At 39.0% G+C, this 25626-nt stretch overlaps 1 protein-coding gene across 1 annotated transcript in view; it reads right to left on the reverse strand.

Moving 5' to 3' along the window:
* Positions 1 to 25626, reverse strand: part of LOC309489300 (uncharacterized protein) — a 71207-nt gene extending 45581 nt beyond the window's left edge. Inside the window, exon 1 of the mRNA XM_082157974.1 lies at positions 25233 to 25626. Coding sequence (XP_082014100.1) covers positions 25233 to 25280 — 48 coding nt within the window. The 5' untranslated portion in view covers positions 25281 to 25626. The remainder of the gene's footprint in view (positions 1 to 25232) is intronic.

Raw genomic sequence — 25626 nt, forward strand, 5'->3', positions numbered from 1 at the left:
TGAAACACTATAGCGCCGGGTGGTTGTGTGTGTGTTATATCCTTCACAGCCAACAAAAGTGCTCACACCAACACATGCACAAACAGTACACACACAGACACTGAAAACAGATGCATATTCACACTTTAATCACCTTGAGGGACTTTTAAGGATGGAGTAAGGATGGGGTGGGGCTGGGGGGGGTAAATGAGAAGTTCAAATAAAAGAAGAGAGAGACAGGTGACCTACCTAATATATGAAGAGTTCAGATGCAAAAGCCTCTAAGTGCCATCTGAAATTTTCTTCTAGAATGATCATTTTTATAAAGCTTGTATATTTAAGTTAAGTAATTTCACCTAAATGACAATTAATAGGTAATTTGCATTGCCATTTAAGTGAAATTATCGAACTTAAATATACGAGCTTGATAAAAACGATCATTCTAAGAAAATTTCAGATGGCACTTAGAGGCTTTTGCATCTGAACTCTTCATAATATATATATATATATATATATATATATATATATATATATATATATATATATATATATATATATATATATATATATATACACACACACACACACACATTTTTTGCTAAAACCTCAGTCGTTTATTTTAAACACCTGTCTTTTGATCTGCGATCATATTGTGCTCGGGTGTCAAGCTGCTAATCATCTGGGACAGGAAGAGACGTATCAGAGGTGTTATGAAAGTGTCCCGTGTTTAGTGGCTAACAGCATCTATGGTGGAACAATGCAGCCACTCCTCTCTACTGTTGCATAAACACACTAACCTGAACTAACCTGCACTGAGCCAATTACAATAGCCTGTATGTGTCAGTGTGTGCGTGTGTGTCCAGAACAGGTGTACGTGTGGCTTAATCTCCAGTGCAGTTGAAGCCAGTGTCACACCATGATCAAAAGACAGCATTGAAATAAGGGTTAAACAAAAATCTTTTCTTTCTCTCACTCAGACAAGCTTGAGCACAAACTCATTTGCTGCATGGCTGGAAAACGGACGGCGATATTGCCAAGAAGTGAAAAGCCAGGGGTGAGCAAGAAAGACAGAGACGCACAGACTGAGTGTCTTTTGTTTGAAGTCCCACCTGCAGCACTACGGCCACAGAGATGCAGCTGCTCTCCTTTCCCTGTTCCTCTCTTTGTTTCTGTCCATCATCCCAGGCTCTTCCTCTGCTTATTGATCCCCTCTATGCAGATTCTACCTATTCTTATTATTTTCAGTTTTTGAGATTGTAGCCCTAAAGAGGCAGTCACACTACACTTTTCGTTCGATTGACTTCCATTCGTACGCATGCGAATGCGGGACAGTGGAAACGCAACCTCATGTGAAGTAGTTTCGCATTTCTTTCTCTTAATTGCAACTAAGGGGCTGTTTAAACAACACCGTATTTAGCTAAAAAAAAAACTTTTTATGTGTTTTTTTTACAAAGTGACATCGCCAGCTACTGGCTTGGCAGCATAATACAGCGTTTTTAGTGGTTTTCGCAGATCCGTGAATGGGGATTCGTTTGGACAACGTTGTCGTCTGTACGCAAAAAACACGAAGGAAAAACTTTTTCATTTTAGTACATCGTTGTCATGTAAACGTACCCTAAATATATCCCAATTGCGATTGGGAAAGAATTACAAATTCTTGTAATTGCGACGTTGCTCCTTGTAACAGAAAAGTTATTTCTCGTAATAATGGCTTTATTTCCAGCAATTGTGAATTTTTCGTAAATTTTAACTTAATTTTATCTTGCTATTTTTGGCTTTCCATACTTTTCTGTTACCTAAGACCTGGGACACAATAGACGATTTTCAAAACCTTAACCATTTTTAAACAGTGGGCGACCACAGACACAAGGGCAGTTTCAACCGATTTTTAGCATTATAATCCTCCGAATGCACACATAAGAAGATTCGTCCGGACCGCAAGACCAGACACTTATCGATTGTAGTAACATTTTCACAGTGAGACTAAATCTCACGGAGACTCGTGAGATCAAATGTGACTTCAGAGAAAAAAAAAAATTGGAGGATGATCAACGTCGTCAGCTGGTTCTCCTGGCGTGAGTTTTGTTTTACAGGAAGAAAAACAAAGGAGAAAAAAAGAATATGGGGTGATCTTCTTTCTCAATACTCCACTTTCTTGGCATGTTTGTGGCTGCCCAGTTTCAGGTATAGAAGCACGCAACATCCGGTTGGTGAAGCTTGCTCATCTCTTATTGGCTATCGTGTGTATCACGTCAGAGGCAGCCCAATCAAGAGTCGTAAATATCAAACATGTTGGATATTTGCGATCGGGCAGGCTCCGACGAGATCGGGAGCATTAAAATAATCATAATGACATCACACAATTGAGGATATTTTTGGACAAAAAGTCAGTTTTGAGAAGCCTCGAATCAGGCCACATCCCCCAGACCATTAGGGGTTGCAAATTGGGCCCAAAATCGGGCTTAAAATCTTCAAGTGTGTGGCCAGCCTAATGAAGCCAGTAACTTTTTTCTAAATAATCAATTGAATATTTTTCTGAATTCACTTCTCCAAAAAGCAACTGAATCCCTGTGAGAATAAGAAATTGATACATTACATTAGAATTTGTAATGTTAAACAGAAGTAACCTGGGGTTACTTCTTGACAAGTTTGGATCTGTTTACTGTCTCCGAGGACCACACTGAGGACAGAGGCTGTCGCAAGCTTACTTTTGTGCGTCAAGTGTGCCATGACTATCAGCAGACTCCTTTACATCAGTGCAAGGACCTGGAGTCTGTTTTCAATGGATTATGCTGTTCTCTGCAAATGTCTGTGTGTATTTAAAGAGAACGAGAGAGAGAGAAAGAGAGAAAGTGGCCGTGGCGGAATAGAGAACATTGCAGTACTAGCAGTCACACTGTCCTGACCTCACTTAAAGAGACTGTCAAAAGTGCACATGGACACACACACACCATGTTCCCGTCTGTTCCGACCTTCACTGGATTCTCGTCATTCATGATGTCAGAGCTCACAGCCTCCAACGTAAGCCTTCTTAGTCAGCCTTAGTTTATATTTGTGAGAGTATTGATATTAAAACTGACAAATACTGACATATATGTTCAAATCGTTTGGACTGAGTTACTCTAATAAACCTACATGAGTATAATTGCAGAAGGGATGAATCGTTACTTTTAAACGTCTGTATGCTACAAGTGAAACAAGCACTCTTAAAGGGATACTTCAGGATTTAGCATTAAGCTTTGTATTAGTAGAAAACCTGTAGTATTTTCGAATTACCGTGCTTTCCACCCTCATATCCCCCTGAGACAAGAGATTTATGTATTTTTTGTCTGGAAAAAATCCTCCGATGACGCAAAAATCGTCATTTTGCGTTATCGGAGGATTTTCTGGCCAGAGGCTAAAGACTACAGCCAGTAGAAGGCGTTGTTCCGCATGTTTTCAGGCCGCCCTATAGGAGGTGGGATCTCACTCACAGAATTTACACAGTGTCAGCCGTCTTTCTTTGGAAGCTAAGCTAGCAGGCTTTTGTTCTGTGAAGAAAGCTGAGTAGTAGAAGAAAGCTGGGGTGCGTTTCCCGAAAGCATCGTTGGCCAACTATGGTCGCAAGTTCATCGCAATGTCCATTGAACTCTATTGGCAACGAGGGAACTTGCGACCATAGTTGGCTAACGATGCTTTCGGGAAACGCACCCCTGAGTAGTAGGAGAAAGCTGAGTAGTAGGGGTTACCAATACCATCCTCTTTTTCCCGGACTTGTCCGGCGGGCGAGATCGTTCAAAATGTCCGGGATTCGGCTTTTGCTTTCTGCAGTCACCATTCATTGTTTACATGCACACCTTTTGTTTCAATCTAACTGAATTCATTCCGATTGGTGAATCTGAATATAGTGTTTACATGAACGCTAAACAAGTGATCGGTTGATGTGCGTTTTACCATTGCTAAGAAAATTCCCGCTCCTCCGTGAGAGATGCGAGACCGGCGCGTCTCAGTAATCACGCCACCGGCCTCGCGCCGTTCTCCCGCGGCCGTCAGCCTCGTCCTGCTCGCCACAGTAAACATGATGAATGGCGACTGTAGAACGCAAAAGCCGAATCCCGGACATTTTGGGCGATCTCGAAATCCCTGGCAAACTCATCACGGAGTCTCAAATAGTAGCCAAGCCTTGTTTTCAACTGCGCTCTCTTACCGGTAGGCGTGGCTTGGGAGTGGCCTCCTAGGGCAGCGAAGCAAGTGCATTCTGGGAGTTGTTGTCTTTCATCCACATAAGCCAAAAATACATTTTCTGGCTTTTCTCAGTCTAGAAAGCTCCAAATTCAAAAATTTCTTCACATTTCTTCTACATAAATGACCTATTTTAAATACACATTAATCTTTCCAGAGGTGAAGTATCCCTTTAAAGGGAAAGAGCTCTAAAAGGGTTAAAGCTTTGCCATAATCACACTCCCTTTAAATTAATGCTAGATGATGGCAAAAGTAGTCTAAATTAAGCAGAAACAATTAAATATCAATAAATATCCAATATCAAAAATTTCTAGTAATTATGATGAGAAATAAATTTGCAATGCAATGAAACAACGTTACTTTTTTGCAAATGAAATTTTCATGCAACTGTGCCTTTATTTCTTGTAATAACGACTTTGCTTCTTCTAATTGTGCCATATCATAATTGCGACTATTTCATGCAACTGCTTTTATTTCTGCTAATTGTGAATTTGCCTCTTGTAATAACTGCATTAGGGATGCATCGATAGTAAAATTATTTCAATATTATTATCACATTATTATTGTAGTTATTAAGTATAATAACTACAATAATCAATATTACAAAGCTATACATGTTTGTATAATTAAAAACAATTAAAACACATTAAAAAAAGAAGAGTGCTCCTTAAATCTTTGCCATAGTCTATCGCTATTCTTTTACATTAATGCTAGATGATCGCAAAAGGAGTCTAAAAATTGAATTAGGCAGAAACAATTCATTATCAGGCCAATAAATATCCAATATTGGCAGATACTGATAAATTCTGATATGTATATTCATCACAGATACACATTCACACACACCCTACAGTTAGAATGCAGGTGCACAAGGTTAAAGCACAGCTCAGGGGGCACTTCCACTGGGAGACAGATCAAACACACACACACACACACACACACACACACACACACACACACACACACACACACACACACACACGAGCGCACGCTCAATGCCTCTTACAGGAACCTGGATACACATTAACAGATACATGAGCACATTCAAAGAGAACACAACCGCTAAACAAACGCACGGGTCCAGATCAACGACATGCAGTAGCACTGTGAGTGTGTGTGTGACTGTGAACGCATGTGTGTGCATGTCTGATTGTTTCCGACAGGCAGGAGAGACGAGAGGTAGCAACCATGTGCACATATGTATGCAAGTGTGTGTTTGTGTGGTGCTTTGGAAATAGGTCAGCTTAGGCTGGGTTTAGTGGCACTAGGCCCAGCTCAAGCAGAGAAGAGCCCTGGGGCTCAAACACACACAGATGCATGTGTACATATACACACGTGCGCACACACACACACCTCCCTGCTAGAAAAGACAAAGACAAACAGGCATATTCCACTATCTACACAAAAGAATTCAAAAGAAAATGCAGATCCAACATATACACACAAATAAATAATAGATTTCATTCATATGCTAAAGGATACAGTGTTAATCTCGCCAATTAAAGTTACTGACAAATCTTTTTTTTTTGTTAATCAATAAAACGAGACAAAAATGTACATCATGATGATATTAAACCATTTAAATTTTTTTTTGTCAAAAATGAACTGAAAGGTATCAACAAAGCACTTTTTTTTAAATAATAATATAGCCAATAAAATTGGGGAATGAAATGAATATATAAAACATAATTATTTTAAATATTTGGTGTAATTTTGTCATGATCATTTTATTGACTATAATTAGATGACATTTCATTAGTCGACCAAATGACGCCAAAATTATGATGACAAAATATTGACAATTTAAAAGATATTTTCATCAAAAGAGAAAAAAAATGTACAATGAACAATTTACAATGTACATGTACATGCAATGTACATGAACATGTACAATGGCTGTTTAATTAATTATAATGATTTTGTTCTATATTATTGAACACTGAAGCAGCTCTGATCTCAGTTACGCTGTGATGGTTCAAATGTACACAAACACACAAGCTCTCTAATTACCAGTGCATGGCTAGTCTTCAGATTGTGAGGAAAGTAACACTAATGAGCTTCACCTCACTGTGACATCAACACAACCTGCTGTCTGCCACACACACGCTTATGCCCATAACTCAAACACATAACTATAAATCAACAGGATGGTTATACAGACAATCATAAAACATCATAAATCTTTATTCCTACAAACATTAACCTAAGTAACCACATATAATCCAAAGAAGAAAACACACTGCGTGCGAGAGCCTTTTAAAAGTGTCTGTGAGAGAGCTTTAGACTGTGAGGATAGAATGTAAAGATGAGCAGATGAACAGATAGAGAGGTGATAAATGAAGGGAAGTAGTGAAGGATGGAGAGAAAAAGAGGAAGTGCTTGTGTCTGTTGTACCGGCTGCCCTTAGACCATTACTAAAGGGAACTCCCAATGGAACGACTCAAACACACTCAGAGTCAAACAAAGGAGAGAAAGAGAGAGAGAAAGAGAAGGTGGGTGTGAGGTTTGGTAACCAAAGTACATTACACAAATTTAACCCTTTCTTGAAGAAAATGACTTTTGTCCAAGCACACAAAACCACTTAAAGAGATATTTTTTTATCATTTACTAAACCACATGTTCGTCGAAAAACATGTATGTTTTTCTTTCTTTAGTGGAACACAAAAGGAGATGTTTTGAAGAATGTTCACTCTGCTCTCTTCCATACAATATAACTGAATGGATACAGATGCTGTCAAGTTCCAAAAATGACATAAAAGCAACCTGAAATAACCTGTTCACTATATTCCAATTCTTCTGAATGTGATTCCTTTGAATTAGGAACACTCTGAAATATAAGCAGAAAGATTAAATAATAGAGATAATTTTATGATGTACATCTTTTTATTTGGTGCATTTTTAAAAAGCGTTTTTAATAAAAGAAGGGAGCACAAACTCTAACCCCTCAAAAAATAAAATAATAATAATAATAAAATAAAATAAAGTGCCTCTGTCCACGTAGGGGATTCTATCCCCATTTACTTTAACTGTGGAATAGTAGTGAGCTTTCTGCAAAATATCCTAACTTGTGTTCATATGGAAGAAAGAAAGTCATCAGGTCATGGGTCCCTCTATTGTGATACTACCCAATATTGTTAAACTGCTGCAGTCAAAAAATCTTTTTAGACAAATCAGTTTCATCTTTAGACCAGGAAGAGGTTTTTCTAAAGACTTCAGCAGAAAAAAAAAAAAACTCGCCCACATATAAACAAACAAATGAATTGACCAAAGAAAAGTGAATGTTTGTGTGTGTGTGAGTGAGTGAGAAGAAAGAGAACTAGCAGGAATTTTGCAGCCAAGGTTCACTAATTCCAAGTCCAGCCAACGAGTGAGCGAAGGGAATAAAAGCAGTTCAAATTGCCAGAGTTAGTGCTGGAACGAACACACACACACACACACACAGGCTGTCTTGCTGGTCTCAGCCATCCTGTGCTAGTTGTTAAAGCAGTATTAATATTCATGTCGAGGGCTGCTGCTGTCAGTGAGGCAGTTTTAAATGAAGACTCCGACCTTGATCCAATCCATGGGGTCTCTCCTTATCCAATACAAGAATGTGACTTCAAGGCCTCCCTCTCTCTCTCTCTCGTTCTTTTTCTTTCTCTTAACGCACACTTTTCCTCCATTTTTTCCATCTCCTAACCTCTCCCCCTTTCACCCCTTCTTTCCTTATTATGCAGACTTGGAGCTGGTGTGTGTGCGTGTCTCCAATCTCTTGTTTGATTTTGCTCACAGACAAGAATGGATCTGCCTTGATAAAGATGGCTGTTCAGAAAGAGCCACAGAGGGATTCAGATTACCTTGATCTCTCTCTCTCTCTCCCTCAGTTTCTTTCTCCTTCTCAGTTTTGGTTGATGAGGTGGGTGTGATACATTTTTAAACTTGATATTTAGAAAAAAGAACAAAAAACCCACTTCGAAACAACCTGAATGTGAAAAGCGACAAACAAAAACAAACACAGGACTTGGTCCCATTATGTTATTATCTGGGGTGGCTTTATCTAAATATGTTTTATAAGATCTAATTTACCTAACAAGATTCTCTTTGCAATGACAGTCGAGAAACTTGACCGCAGATGCAGACAGTCACACTAATGCGGGAGGCGCTGAGAATGCAAAACATACTTGTTCCACTGGCATGGAAAGCAACAACACATGAAATCAGTGTTGCACAGCTGGAAGCATCTGTATTCACACATGTTTAGCTAAATTCAGAATAGCATAGCATATCTTTATATGGAAGAAACATTAAGAGAAGTACGCTGTTCTGAATTCTGGATGTTTCAGGGCTAAAGATAAAGAAAGGTTTAAGTCAATGTGATTTTTCTAAGCAGTGATGTAGCGAAGTTGGGGGTCAGTAAGATGTTGAAATGTTTTTGAAAGAAGTCTCTTATTCACATCAAGGCTGCAGAAAGCGCGTCATCAAGGTTGATGTCATAGACGAGACACAACATGTCAGTGGTAACATGGTGGATGTAATAAACAAAAGTCTCTTATTCCCCCAATGCAGGATTTACATTGATCAAATAAACTGTAATAATATTTCACAATATAATTCTAATATGCCGATATGGTGCTCGAGAAATATTTCTTCTTATTATTAATCTTAAAAAAACCAAACAGTTGTGCTGCTTAATATTTTTGTGATAATTTGTCATGATACCTTTTTTTCAGGATTTTCTTTGATGAAAAGAAAAGCATTCGTTTAAAATAGGAATGTTTTGCAACATTATAAATGTCTGTAATGTCTCTTTTGATAAATTGAACGTGTCTTTGCTGAATCAAAGTATTAATGTCTTTAAACAAAATCTTCCTGACTCCAAACAGGCTACACTGGTGTGTGTGTGTTTAGGTCAGGCTTGGGTCACTGTGCTTGTGTGTGTGTGTGAGAGAGAGACTTTGAGCCAAAGCAGAAACAGTCTCTAAATGGATAACAGCCCAGACAGAGAGTGACAGTTGCACAAAGCTCGTTTTTTTCTCATTCAACCTACACACACGCACTTGAGCATACACTTGTCCTCTGCGGTTAAGGTGTATCCCTCTATTCCTCACTTCCCATATCAGAAGCCTCCTGTCTCTTTACTCCTGCAGGCTAAATAATGGACTTGCATTAGTTGGGTCGGTCTGCTATAGAGCAGAGATCACTCTGATCAATGTCTGCCAAACGGACAGAGCCCACTGCTCAATTTCATTCTCTGATGCTTCATTCCTCCTTTCTTTATCTCTTCCTTTTGGACTGAATGTGTTCATCTGTTCTTTCTGCTTCCTGTCCTCCACCTTTCCATCTCTCTCTCTTTCTTTTGGTGGACCCCCTTTCTAATAAATCTCATGAATGGTTCTCTCTCAGTAGCTCTCCCTTAAACGCGTCATAGCAATTACAGCACTCATAAAACGGCGCCATATAGACCTAGACCCTGTGTGTGTGTGTGTGTGTGTGTGTGTGTGTGTGTGTGTGTGTGTGTGTGTGTGTGTGTGTGTGTGTGTGTGTGTGTGTTGTGTGTGAGATAACGTCCTTGAGGGGGCAAGAGAAGAGCTGGTTATTGATTGGAGGTCCCTGTACGACACATAGGCTTTTTGATTTCTCTTGTAGAGCACTGCTTCTACCTTGTCCTCAAAACAGTATTCTACAAAGTCAAATAGAGTGGACTATTGACTGGTGCTCACCGACACCATCAAAATGAATGACACACTCTTGACTGTTTCTACAGTCACAATAGATTGCATGAAAAAAAGCACTTTAATATGCCACAAAACCAATCTAAGCACCAGCTATGTAAGTTCTGTGTGTAATTTTGAGTCGATACTTTTACAATAGCATGAGGACACACCACACCTGCTTTTGGTATTTTAAAATGTCACTGCATTAGATACAAAGATCAAAGCAAATAGCAATTTCCGTAGCAACGTTTACCAAAACTATATCCACCATGTTAGCACTGTCATGAATTGTCATGGCTATACTTTTTGCAGAAATTATCAATTATAACAGCTTCTTTCAGGTGGCCTCATGGGATAGTAAAGTATTTGAATCATCTCTTTTTGTGACAATGTCTTTAAAGTTGCAATGAAACAGAAGTGACAGGTATTTTCTGCCGTATGGTGATGTACATCTGAATGTAATAAATGATCAAAAAAAAAAAAAAAAACCTAGGGCGGGGACTTGGTTCTATCCATCGGTTGTTGATTGGATATTGATATGTTGGCATTGCACTCAACAATGAATGCAGATGATTGTGGAGGGCCAGGGTTTACTCTGAATTTTTAAGGTCTATTTAAAGTCCTGTATATGTCACCACAGAGAAATCTGTCGCTTTCTCTAGATGAATATTTTGATTAAACATTATGAGGTAAAAAAAATCTATAACATGCATCATTCATGGTGACGTCCAATAAATTGCACTTGATATCATATTATACAATGCAAATGTAAAGTAACAATGCAGGTTACGTAAAATTGTTTAAAGAACTGTGCACCGCATATGTCAACTGGAAGTAACATTTGTTAATAAAAGCTGCCAAAGACTTTTTCCCTTTACAGCAGCCAGCCAGGATGTACATATGTCTCACACCAGATGTAGTGTGGGGCCAACGCTTATTAAAACAGCAATAAAGAAGAGCTTTCATCATACAGTATTCTGAATTTTCTAGTGACAAACAGGCATCAAGATGGTTCCTATTATAGGGTGATGAATATAGATTTTTTTCAAAGGCCAATGCTGATAGCAATTGTTACATCTGTCAGCTACAGGTGCCAATATGTGCCAACTGATGGCAGCCTAGTCCCTCATCGTTTCCATAGACTCTGTTATTCCCGGACTTCATTTCCCAGAAGCCTCTGCTCATTATTAGTTTATCTGTTTCAGCTGTGTCTTGTTTCATTTGATCATCACCCTGTCTATTTAGTCTATGGAAACGATGAGGGACTAGGCTGCCATCAGTTGGCACATGATGGCACCTGCAGCTGACAGATGTAACAGCAACAGCCAGGTGACCAATGGCGGATATAATCTCAATGTATCTGGTAAAGGCTAATATAATTAGATGTACACATATGCTAAAATATTAACTCAATTAACAAAAACAAAAATTCTGAATACAAAAAAAAAATAGCCATTAAAGGGATAGTTCAATCAAAAATGAAAATTCTGTCATTATTTACTCATCCTCAAGTTGTTCCAAACCTGTATGAATTTCTTTCTTCTGAAGAAAACAAAAGAAAATATTCTACAAAAGAAGATATTTTGAATGTCGGTAACCAAACAGTTGATGAAACCCCATTGACTTCCATAGTATCTCCAATACCAATGATCTTTAAAAGACCAGCATGCCAAAATGTTGGTCAATCAATAGCATTTAGACAGCAGAGAGGCTGATTAAAATGTTCATATTTGTATAGTGGACACTATTTTCATTCAATACTCTCAAAATGCCAAAATACTGACCTTAATCGGCCTAAGCTGATATATCTGTCTATCAAAGCTCATTACTAATTATAATGACCTTATTTCCATATGTTGGAATATTTATGGATAGCTATGCACTTATCTGACAGCAATGATAGTTTGACATTTATGTTTGAAAGCCTGAAACCATCACCGAAATCACAAGGCAATACAAGAGAAATAAGAACCACTCGAGTATGAGCACACACTAGAGACAGCCACACACAGTTGTTAACTTGTGGGATAAAATAAAATCATCTTCTTGGTTAAAGAGAGGTCTGATAATCTGTATGAAGAGGGATTTGATGGAATGAATAAATGCATTAATACTCCAGGCGCTTAGCGTCGCAATCACCCTATTGCAATGCAGAGAGAACGGTGCCCGCGCCACGGCATCAGCGCCGCTTCCAATGTGTCAAATGTTAATGACCTGCCAGGGAGAGGAATCTATCCACATGTTCATTTGTCATTAAGAAGGAATATTTTAACACCAGACGCTCAAGTGCTACAGTGTCACAACAATTTAACATAGTGGGAAAAAGGAGGAGGTGAAGAGAGGGAGGAGGGGAGTTCTGACAGATAAAAAGAGGAAGAATGTATTCCTGCAGCCAGCAACTCTTTAAAGGGGGGCGAAAAACAAAAATGCTTTGTATCAGCACAAACGCACACAACGACTGCACCACTGCGCTGCTGCCAATATTTTGTTGTGTCAGTAGGTCAGAGAACAGGGAGCATTATGGGAGAAAGTGCCTCTATTGCTTGAGTGGCATTTAGTATTGTTGTATAACAGAGACTGAGAGATGATGCTACCGTTACTGCTTGCTGGGTGCTTGAAGAGGCAATGAAGGCATCTACCCTGCGTCGTTTTGTTCCTACTGAAGAGCAACACGTGCAGCTGTCTTACTCATTGACTCCTACACAACCACATGTACTCAGAAAGTGATGTCATTACCAGCAGCTGCACAAACATACACAGGGAAATCAATGAGCGTATGGCACATTTATTAGGTCCTGATGTGGCAGCATAGAGAAGCCCAGCCCAGCTGTTATAATAGAAAGCAGTGTGAGTGAGAAAAATCCAGAAAGATCTCATCTATAGAGACATGGAGAAGAGACATAACTTCAGCCAGCTAGTCTTGTGTTCCCACATCAAACTGAAACTCAATGAAACTATTAGAACACATACTATTAGTATTAGAAGAAAATACTTAAGGCGTTCAGCAGAAATTACCAAATGGGTAAATTAGGGGACCAACCAATGGCAGAGTAACTACCTTGTAAAACAATCCTGATAAAGCAGGCTATACCTTGAATAGGTCAACTGATTTGGTTTACAGTTGCCAGTATCTAGAAAGCAAGGGTTTCTGTTTAAATTTTTTTGTGAATTTGAGTGAAATTTCTTTTTATTTCAGCAAGTTTCAAAATCTCATTTGCATTGAATTAATACTTTATTTTATTCAGCGATGATGCACTGAATGGGTCAAAAGTGACAGTAAAGACCTTTAAATGATTAGGAAAAAAAATTCAAATAAATGCTGGTTTTATTTTTATTTTTACTTTCTAATAATAAGAGAATACTGAATGGTCATGGTTTCCATGAAAATATTAAGCAGCACAGTTTTCAACATTAATAAGAAGAAGAAATATTTCTTGAGCACCAAATCAGCATATTAGAATGATTTCTGAAGGATCACATGTCACTGAAGACTAGAGTAATAACTGCTAAAATTTCAGCTTTGCCATCACAGGATGACATTTTTAATTTCACAATATTACTTGTTACTGCATTTTACAGCCTTGGTGAGCATATAAGAATAAAAAAAATCCATAACTTTTGCACGGTAGCATTTATGCATATATGTGACCCTGGACCACAAAACAAGTCGCACAGGTTTATTTGTGGCAATAGCCAACAATACATTGTATAGGTCAAAATTCGTATGCCAAAAATCATTAGGATATTAAGTAAAGATATTTTGTAAATTTCCTACCATAATTAAATAAATAAATATATAAAACATTTTTTGAGTGGATGCAGCAAAATCGCAAACATAAATGGACAACTTTAAAGGCAATTTTCTCAATATTAAGATTTTTTTGCACCCTCAGATTCCAGATTTTCAAATAGTTGTATCTCGGCCAAACATTGTCATATCCTAACAACCCATACATCAATGGAAAGCTTATTTATTCAGCTTTATATGGTGTATACATTTCAATTAAATAAATTTACCCTTGTGACTAATATATATATATATATATATATATATATATATATATATACACACACACACACACACACTTGTTTTTGTTTATCATGCAAATTTAAATTGGAATCCTCACATGGTAGACAAGACAGGCCTTACTTTCTCCTCATGAACTCACCTAAAACTTTTTATCCCTCCATTTCTTTCAGAATATTTCCCTACCTTGACTGAACCTCTGGAAAATAGCTGTCAATAAAGCCCTATGTCCAGACAGCTGTTTAGTTAGGATTAGTGATGATGCCCTGTCAAGCAGATGTAATGGGAGTTTTACAGAGCAAATATCATTTACCCCCTTTTCCCATAATGTTTTCCCTATGCTGTCCTTTCACTGACCGATGATTGTTAGCGGTTGTCCTATTGAACAGATATCTATTGCTAGTGCAGCAGAACAATGTTGGCCGCAGAATCCTTTCAAAACCCATTGGAAAAAAGTATTTAAATCTCAGTGAGAGTGAGAGAGAGAAAGAGAGCAATAAGATTCCCTGGCTGCGTGGTAGCTGTGGAATTTTGGTCCAAGCGGAGAGTAGCTCCAGCTTTCATAGCGCTGTTTGTTTTGGACGTCTGAGTGAGGTAGAAATATGTTCCTCCAGTCCTTTCCACCTACAGCTCTGTCGCAACAGCAAACAACCCCGCGCGGCACAATGAAACGCACCGCGAGACAGCCGCCCGCCATGCCACTTCAGAGAGCGTCGCGTTTGCACAGACACGCTGTAAACACGGATACGGCTCGACTTAAAGCCAATTACTCGCGGAGAATAAAGCCGACTATGAGGAGATAAGTGCGAGATAAGCTTTTTGTTTCCAACGAGGAAATTTCACCTGCATCAAGACAGATATTGATCTTACATTTGATTTGACAGCAAGTAGCTGAAGTGAAAGTCGTCTGCGGGTGCGTTTTTCTTTGTGCATTCGGTTTTGACACAAATGATGGTAATGTTTACCGTAACGCAAATGAATAAACTCTTTATGAGCAACACGTCAAATTGATAGCAGATAAAACCAAGTGCTGCCTCATTCCTAAAAAACGTGCAAAACACCACCACTGACTTTTGGCTACACTAATTTCTGAAGTGAGCATGATAACAAACGCACAAGAAATCCTCCACTTTGATGTCTCGCCCTATTTTGTGGTTTCGGCAGGGTCTTTAGCGATTTAATTCATCTCAGAGCTCTCCGGGGTTTAGGAAATCTGGGCCAAACAGTGATTGAAGCCATTAGAGCAACCCCTTCAAAAATACTTCAGGGTGTGCATGATTACATGAGATGAAGTAAAGGAAGGGAAAATAAGGGACAAAGAGCATTAATGACTTACTGTCCTCTACTCAAACAGTCTGACCCCTTTAACCAAAAGGTGATTTGTTAGACGTTTATTTGGATTGTCACATTGATGAACTCCTAGCATATTCAATAAAGCATGTAATAGAAAACATGCACACAAACATGTGTTGGTGCACATAAAATTCAGAGCATTGGCAAACCCAGCTTTACCTAATGACCCGGCTCTCAATTACATCATCATCATCTGTTTGTAGGGCTCATGGGACAAGAGGTTAAGATACTTATAAAACCCTTCTAACCACCACCTGCAGTAGCCTATACAGACTTCTACAAACGCAATCAGATTTACAGTCCTTTTATAAGTCTATGTAGGAATTCTCAGTTTGCTTCTGGAAACAAATGTTTTAATATTCTGGTAATGGCTGAAGAATGCAGAAGAGGGAAGAGAGTCAGACAAGTATGACTGATTTTTAAATGGTTTTTGTAGTGAATGATTCATTATCCCTCTCTCTCTCTCTCTCTCTCTCTCTCTCTCTTTCTCTCTCACACACACACATGTTCTTTCTTTCTCTACCTCACTCCAAATTTCCTTTCATAAAGAGACTGTCACTGGCATGCAATCACAGTGCGACATGAGCTTGCCCCTCCACCAAAATGAGCATCTCGCACTTTCAATTCCCATGTTCTCTAAAAATAACTAAACAGTAAAAAAAAAAAAAAAAAAAACCCCGGAAGAGCCACAGAGACATTGATGTGTGTAGAGTTTCTCAAACATAAATGATTCCAACAATAAACAGTTTATCCTTTTGTTGTCTATATCTAGGATTTCCAGTGGCTTTGCATAGGCACATTTGTTGTGTAGACACATTTGTAGCAATTTAAGTTAATTCAAAGTATAATGTGGCCAAAACACTAGTGGTCTTTCTTGACACAGGCAATACATTTTTTGGGAAACTGCACAACTCTGCAGAAAGCGCAGATTTCCACAGAATTGGAATGCCATTATTCACAACGTCCTACATACTCCCAAACCATTTTATGTTCTTTTAAATAATTTAGGCCTATATTAGAGTTGACATTTTTTTATGGTGGATAATGTGGACCGTTTATTGTGAATAATAATAAAGGCACACTTGTTTGTTTTTTTCACACTTCCTGAGGCTATGCTAATGTTTTTTCTCTTATTCCTGATAACAGGTTTATAATGTTTAAATCTATCCAGTGGAAGCCCCAGCCCTCCGAAGACTCCTCGTCCTCACAAATGGAGGAGGCAGAAAACAAAACACATGCACAAAAACCATAACATTTGCATTCTCATCACACTTCTTTACTTAATTACACTGAGATGCGATGGAAAGGTGTGACAGTACAGGCCTTTATCCCTAAGTTTTGCCATCTGAGAGGCTTCAAGTTGAAATGAAAAGGCAATTATGTTTAAATTGATCAGAGCGTATGAAGAGCTATTATTAAATCACTTATATCAATTATGGAGACTCCACCCTTCTACTGGCTGGGGTCACCAGGGTCAAAAAGATCATGCTCTGTGGATGAAATGGCTGAAGACACCTGTATGTGTATGTAACCCGAGTCACTGGGCAAACCACAGCCTACCGTGGTAAAACATTATGTCCGGATCAAGTTACTCAATGAACCCTTCACCACAATCTGTTACTATGGGCTTGCAAATGGACACCTGTGTTCCAGAATGGGCCCATTACTGCCATAGTGGCACTCTCACTGACCTCACCACATACACGCACATACAGACAAAAAATGATGGATGAAATAATAAAAGGAAGGAATGAAATAAAAAAGAGAAAATATATGTGGGTGTATTTGATGAAGGCTAGAGGAACAATGAAAAAAACCTAGAAAAAGTAGGTGTCTATCCATCTTCACAGAAAGCAAGTACATGAAAGTGGCAAGCACACACTTGTGATCAAACGTAGACATGCGCGCAGACACACACACACACACGCTCTGTTAATGGATGACACAAGGGAGGAGGGAGGAGGGAGTGACCTAGAATACCACTTGCAGACAAGACAATAACGAAACAATGCAGAAGACAGCCCATAATACTCACTAAATTAATGCCGTTACCAGATAGATCGTTACCACAATCACACAGTCATAGATCATTTTAATTCCACATATATTACTTGTTTCTTTCATCGAGAACACACATAGATAAAAATGTCTTTGTGTATGAATAAATAAAATCCTTCCCCTACCATCTCCAATAATTAATAATTTACACCCTATTCCATTTGTATCCCTTAGAAAGACGAAGGAAAAAGATCGGACTTGTGTAAAACTGCCAAGGTTACTACGACAACTGCTTCTGGGAAGGAGTGAAGTGCCATTATGAAGTGCCAGGAATTCGGGGTATTTTTACTTTGGACCGCAGATGAAAGCGCAGCCGTTCGCGTGCGTTCTAGTGGGCATGAGCACTGTTTTTCAGGACCATTCATCACGGTGTATCATAGTGACACGTTCACACGAGAAACATTTACTTGTCCTTTTGTTGCAACATGGTTTCTTTGAAGTCTTGTGTGAGTCGTAGTACTGATTAATCTGTGTTCAGCTGCACTCTTGGAAAAAACTTTTAACAACCATCAGTTTTTTTAAAGTTTAAAATTTCTCTAAAAGCCAGCATGAAATCAAAATTGACTGGTAATCTTTTTTCCTTTTTTTTTTATGTTTCTGGTCTTTCCTTTTCAGATGACAACACCAAGCTCTCGGATTTTTCTACCCCTCTTCTTCAAGCACAAATCCAACCTTACATTTTTAGCTCATTGAATATCCTGTTTCACTCAGAAATATTTCACATTATGTGAAGTAACATGGATTGCATTGTAGTGTCACGTTGACTTGGGCCCGATGTACACTGTATGGGAAGTACGATATCGGCAGTGATTTTGACGTAGGGGAGAAAATTATTTCTATTGTCGTAGGGCAAAAATGTATCCTTGGCTACTTCCACACTGCGAGTCTCAATTCCTCAATTCCACACTGCGGAATCTCAATTCCGATTATAGCTGTTCACATTGTTGTTTTAAATGTGGCCAATATCAGATTCCAGTGTGAACAGATCATCTTCCTGAACTGACCCGCATGCACAAGAGAACGATGACACGTAGCCAAGTCATACGAAAGTAAACACAAAGGACATTAAAGCAAGCGATTAAGCACTTATTTATAGCATGATCTGCCGGGGAAGCCAGCAAATTTATGCGCAGGCAATATAAAAAGTTTTTAATATAATATAAAATAGTTTAAAAAAACGTATGATACGAGCCCTCATGATTTGCTAGAGCTGTCACTGAAATACCTAGAAGTTCTGACCCAACACTGTCCTTCCACTGACTACCATTGATAACTTCAGGTATGTAAAATCTTTGAAGTGACTCCCCCATGAGTGCAGAATTGTGGTGAATGTTGCTCTAGTCTAGAGTGACGTAAAAGTAGCATGAATTCCGATATGATCAGACTGAGGTGGCACTGCAAAACATCTGACCTGTTTCGGATTTAGGACCACATATGGAAGTGGGCCAAATTGGAATTGAAATGATCAGATTTCATGTGGTTTGAGCAGTTCACACTGTCATAACAAAAACAGATCTGAGTCACATATGAGCAAAAAAAAAAAAAAAATCGGATTCAGGTCACATTTACCTGCAGTCTGAACGTAGCTTTTGATCGCCTAGAGTGACATGTTCATCAATGGCCAATTAATGCTCCCCTCATACAGCTCATGTGCAATGAAGGACCAATAGGGCTGATTAATAAATTGCACAGTTTTCTATTGTGTACGCATATTTTCCACTAAATATTTGTCCCAAATTACTGTTAATATACATAATGAAATCACCCTAGGCTGAAAGATTGCATGTTGTGCATTTAATATATTTTTGGTGCTTAAATAATGTCTATGCCTTTGCCTGTTTGGTGATTATATTCAATGTTTTGAACTGCCATCTTGAACCTGAGAATGCAAGTACAGAATGACTCGCCCGGTGTGTGATACGATGAGTTGTCTTGCATTGCAATTTCTCGACCGGCTTTGTCAATGCTGAATCATGGCTAAATATCTTGGCTACAATTTATCATACAGGCATGAAGCACTGTAAACATTGCCTAACCCTTCGGGATCACATTGAACAATCTTGACATTGCATTATCTCAAAGAATAAAAAAAAAAATATATATATATAGTGTATAGCAGGCTTTGAAGGGACATTTTTGTTTTACCAATCCCTAAAGAATAGACAGTTGGATTACATAGATTAGAAAATCTGGCCAGCACGAAATGGAAACAGTTGAAACGTGGCTAATCAACCAAGTGCTGAGCAGTGAACATACTCATACACATTACAGACAATTGGATCTGCTCTTTATGTCACTCATTCAATCACTGTCTCATTGCCCTTCAACAGTACACACACTTTCTGCGATGATATTCTGAGAATGCTTTCCGGAATGTTCAATATTCTCGCTTGTCTATCTGATCAAAGAACGGTTGCAGTTTATTTCATCACTGTTAGCGACTTATAGGGCTTATAGTGGAAGGTAAAACAAACTGTTTCTCATCTACCCCGAGCACATGCCTACATTCTCCAAAAGCAGCCACAGGTTCATTACTGTCTGAGTGTGTAATGATGATGCAAGCGGGAGGCCACTGCTGGTGCCGAACAAAGACCTGTATTCCGTGTGGTGAGACTATAGACAGACAGTGTTGCAACATCGTCTAATTATGAGAGGAGAGAAGAGAGAATCAGGTGGTCTTGAATGATCTTCTATGTTAACTATTAAATTAGCCATGCAAATCAGATGTGCTGAGGTCTATGAAACTAAGAGATAAGCACAAATAAAGGGAGAGAGACAAAACGGAATGCTAAACATACACACCAACACAGCTTAACCACGGCAACTGTCTTGTTCCCCTAGAGCAATACAAATAATCAGAACAAACAGTATCCAAGCCGTTTTGTAGGCATGATGTCATTTAGTGGGTATGTGGAGATTTCCATTTCTCATTGTTTTGCTTTTTCCCCAATATTTTTCACGTGACCTTCCCTTTTTCACTCTGGAGAATGCATTGCATGATCTACAAACAAAACACTACTGAACTTAAAAGTGCAGTAAGCGATTACTGAAAACTGCTGTTGAAAGTGGATCGGACCGATCACCGTAACACACTTGTAGCCAATCAGCAGTAGGGGGCGTGTCCAGGAGAGAGAGAGAGTGAGCAAAAGGGAGATTTGAAGACTGTAGAAAGAGAGATGGCTGAGAGACATTACAAAAGAGAAAGAGGTTATGGAAAAAGAAGGTTTATGATCAGGTATGATCAAGTAAAATAGTTGTTTCTGTAATGTTGGTGTGCTGCTGGCGACTAACAACGAACTCTTGCTTGTATACTCTTGCGTACTGTATGCTAATTTGTTCTTCTCCCTTGCTGTTCATTCGTCATCTTCACTTTATTTTTCGTGAAGCATTATTTTAGCTCAATTACATACCGTTAGAAAAAAGATCAAAACACTTACACCAACTTAAGATGCAACACGAGCAAACCAGGATTTCAGATGTTTATTTTTTTTAAGAGTATGCTAGTTTAACTTCAATCTTACAAATGAAAATAAGCTACTGATTTGCTCCAAAGATGGCACAAGTTCAAATAACCACTTTTCCTGGTGCCAAGTAAAAGCAGCATTAAGAACTGAATTTGGGAACTTTTAATTTTTAATATTTAAAACACTTTAGCCTAATTCACCCTCAATGAATAAGCAATAACTTGAGAAGGAGAACAACTCCACTTAGAGGTCTGGAATCAGTCATAAATTTCCCACATATACATGCACAGAAACTTGGCGGCGGTTGTTTCCAAATCGGTGTGTGGAGAGTAAGCAACTTTTTAAAGCAATTTAGCTGCTGATGCAGCTAAAATGAAGCTCCAAATGAATGATGTTGCTTTGGGCTCTCGAGCCATAACAGATGCCGGGTTCACAGGGGGCTTTACAGTAGTTGATTGTCAGAGATAAAGTAAGCAGTCTCTATCTTTATAGCCCTCACGTCCTCTGACATTTTCTCCAGAGGCAGCATATGTTTCTTTGTTGCTAAGCTCTGCTTCTCTGATTCATTCAATAATTTGGGCTTACACATTATAGACTTCATCTTCTCATTCACAGCTGTGCCACTGATTTCGCATTCATATCTTACAAGAATCAGGTGCTTGCAAGCTGTCTTCCATGTGTCAGAGAGACGCAGGGGTTTCCGGAGAGAGTCACTTAAAGCTGGCAAAACTCTGAGGTGAGTGTTCTTTTTGTTTTTGTGCAAAGTGTTGAAGAGAGGAAAAGGAATTACTCAACCAAATATTCTGTAAGTGCTCCTGTTTGTTTTCCATCCCTAGGCAACACTGTTATTTCCTGGTGAGGTCTTGCCTGATCACAGTGACGCAATTTTTCTCTCCTCACCTTAACTTGCTCTCTCTCTGTCCTTCTCACTAACTGACGTTGAATCAGGAAGCCAGAGAGATAGCAGAAACACATGAGGGTTTCCCTTCACGGGTCAACGGCCCATGAGTTTTTCCTCTCGTTCTCGTTTTCTCAGTTCCTTTTCTTTATAAGGAGTCAATACCAAAGAACTGCTCTGGAACTGACTGCGTTTCTCTGAATATGTCTTAAAAAAAAGCATAGAATGTACAAGGGTAAACTGACTAAAGATGCTGGAAAAAGAAACTCTATGAATGAATCTAAGATGTTTGTCTTTTATTCATGATATGTGGACACTTTGATTGATTAGATATGTATCTACTTATGAAAAGGTGTATGTTTATAGACCACAAACTAGGTGTGCATAGTGGCTAAATGCATCCTGGAAGAAAATGTTCCCAGACTTTAATCAGATGCTTTGAAGCTGAGAAAAGAACTCTTATGGCAATTTGGTGGATAATTTGTATGAATTCATTTCAATTACGGTTTATACACTGACAGTTAGGTTTATCGGTCGGTCTTCATGCTTACTTTTTTTTTTCTAAAAAGGTGCAAGTTTTCGTACAATTCACATCATACAAATTCATCGCCACCTCTTAAAATAGTTGTTTTCTCGTGAGATTGAGTTGGGCAAACACAATTAAAGTATTTTTAGGATTAATTATTGATTTAACTTCCAAGGACACATGCACATCCTGAGCATAAACACTCATGACAATGAGGAAGAAATGTCCATCAACCACTACAAAACACCTGGCCTAGGACAGTCCAACCTTTCTCTCTTCTTCTTTGTCTAGATCAGAATCACTTCAACACCCTGCTATCTCTATCTCTCCCTCCCATCCTTATCTGTCTCCTCGATCCACCATATGGCTCCCTCTGCAAATCAGCACAATTTCATCCTTGTCTCCTCACGAAGGAAAAACGACTCGAGTCACTCAAGGTGATGCACTGAGAACGATTCTTAGTTAGCGCGGGAAAATGACAGAGCGATTGTTTGTGGTGTGAGGGTGTGCTGAGTCTCGCTCTTTGAAGACTGCTTTTGAACTCACAAACACCATCTCTCTACAAAGAAAAAAAAAAACCTCAGAGTTAAATTCCTTCGCACAAGCCCTGACTCAGTGATCTCATCCTAGAAACGTCGGTAAGATAAAAGTTGGATGTGTTGTTTTAAACTTTCGCCTAACTTTGAGGTGAGATCCAAGTGTATTCACGAGCGCTGCTCGCATTACAGTGAACCGCTCTGTGCGTGCACGAGATCTGAAGACTAGCGCGCGCATTCCACTCCGGCTCTTTTATTCATCCGTCAACAGCAGCTTCAAAGCGCACTGACTCATTTGGCCACAGATCAGTTCAAATCGAGTGGAGCAGAAAGATCCGGTGCGGGAAATCTACAACTGTTATATTTGTTTCCAGATAAACAAATTAGCTCAACTCAGAAGAGCTCAGAATTTTAGCATAAATACTTGTACGTTTTAATATGATATACATATATTTAGATTATTGTATAAAATACTTTTATTTTAAAGTATTATATATTATTTTAATAATTTATAAGTAATTATATTATATAAGCAAATAATTAATGAGCAGGTGACGATCAATGACCCACTTCAAAATATTGAAACCTAACCTGGGATAAAGAGGACAGCGGGGTTACGTGGGCGGGACCTGCTAGAAAATGTATAGGCTATAAATGACTCTCATGTCAAGAAACATTCTCCGAAAATGATTGATATAGGCCAATTGCAGCCTAACCCACAACTGCACTGGATTATTTTATTAATAGCCTAACCATTTGCAATTTTATTCTTTATGACAATTGAGGCAAACAAAACGATCCTATACCACCGAGGAAACTCCCTGTTGAACTAAAGGGAAACTTATGATAGCCTACTGAGAATCTGGGACTGTCCAGCGGGGGTAAACATGCTGTATCTGTGGAAATACAATAATAGCTTTCGGAAATGTGTTTGGGCAAATCCATGACAAAGCGAAGGCGAAGGGGAGCAGCGCGTAAATCAGACTCGTCATTGAACGATCTCCTTTATAGTTTATTGATCGACCAGAAACGGAATTACGAGGGATCTCAAGCGTGTTCTAAAACAGGCAGACATAGGCTATAGACACTTCGCGGTTATTTATATGATAAACGGTGATATGCTGCCTGCCTTATATAGTAGCCTATTTCTTATTTCTTATAAACCCTCCGCCACCTTTATAATCCCATTACGTATTCTGCTATAGCTCGGCTTAATCCTGGACACACTAGCAGTCCTGTCCCGCATTTCATCCACCGTCTGTCTCTCTTATCTCTCATCTCTCAGCAATCCACATTAACTGTTAAACACTAGGCTTAAACGCAGCCGCAATTCCGACAGTACAAACTCACATTATCGCTCATTTTGAGATGATTTAGTACAAAGCGTCTGCAGCCCCGGAGCCGCGCTCTCGTCCAAGTCCCCAGTTCTCAGTCTTTTGTTAGCGAGCGCAGCCCCGCTGAGTGTCTGATAAATGCCATTTCATTCCAACAAGCAGACCACATGCTGCTTAAACAGTGTGGGGCTTTTACCTCTCTGACTCTACATTGCCTTCAGCCGTATGTATGAAAACAAAAGGTTTTATCAATCGTCAAGTTGCCTTGCAAGCATCGATAAAGCAAGCAATGGTGCTACCCGTTTAAATGACTGCGCTGATAGGATCCTCTAGTCTTTCTTAACCTGCTATTTTTCATAGCAGTTATGGAAAGCATTTCAACTAACTTGTATCTATTATGTTACGGGTGCATATTTTTAAAAGTAATCAAATTGACATATTCATTAGCTAAGTAGCCCTCTTATTCCTAGTGACTAGAATCTATTCAATTAGTCACCAGTAGCTACTTCCTCTGTCTGCTAGTCACTAGCCTATCCCAGTCGTGACAAATAATAACCATTCCATTCTTAACAGTGGCAAACTGCACCGTCTAAAAAAAAATTTTGGTTTTATTAGTATAGTAGCAGTAGTTATTATTAGTATATTGCATATTTACTAGCCTACTTATTTCAAAGACAGTCTCCTATCTTGCTCAATTGCTAACAGTAACCATCTCTTTTGTTACTTGTCATGACTAGTCTGAATGGCTACTTCATAATTCATCAAAAAATACTAGCAAAATCAATATAGCTAAATGGAACTTCCTCGGAGTGTGTGCGTAAATGCTTGAGACAGCGTCAGTTAATCTTGATGCAGCCTTCAAGCATGTCATCTAATCTCTGTCTGCCTTATCTTACACACACAAAACCATGGGATTTCTCCACTCAAGTTTCCAAACTTCAATGTGGACCTCAAGCATAACAGTAGGAGTGTTACAGTTTAAAAAGCACTACTGCGTAAAAAGCCAGTGTGGATGTGTACAAGGTGCGCGTACTGACAAAGTGACATACATAAGCGGGGTTTAGTAGTAAACACCAAATGATCGTAACATTATTGCGAACCACCATTCAAAGCAATCCAATAATATGAAACTCAGAAACTCACTAATGGGTCCATGCGAGGTGAGTCTAGCCGCTGGGAGACCAGAAGCATCTTGGAGTGCGGGTAAACCACGTAGCCACTGTTAAATCCACTTTGTTTCAGTATGTGTAAACTGTCTTACAAAGAAAATCCTGATTTGGGAATCTACTAAAATATGGTTAATATAAGTCTGCAAACTGTGCTTTCGCCCAGTTGTGTGCGCGATAAGCAACAAGGAGTGAGGATTGTGTCCAAACGAAAGCTAATCTGACATTCCGTTCAAGCGCCAGTCATGTTGATTCTCTTGAACAGGGACTAATAACACAAACGTCTGTATCAGCTCTCGCTCTACACGGCCACTTACGATCAGAGAGCTCTGTATCTTCCTGACTGGTGGGCGGAGTCAGTCCGTCTATAG

The sequence above is a fragment of the Leuciscus leuciscus genome (assembly GCF_965113295.1).
Source record: "Leuciscus leuciscus genome assembly, chromosome: 2".
In the NCBI taxonomy this organism is placed as follows: Eukaryota; Metazoa; Chordata; class Actinopteri; order Cypriniformes; family Leuciscidae; genus Leuciscus; species Leuciscus leuciscus.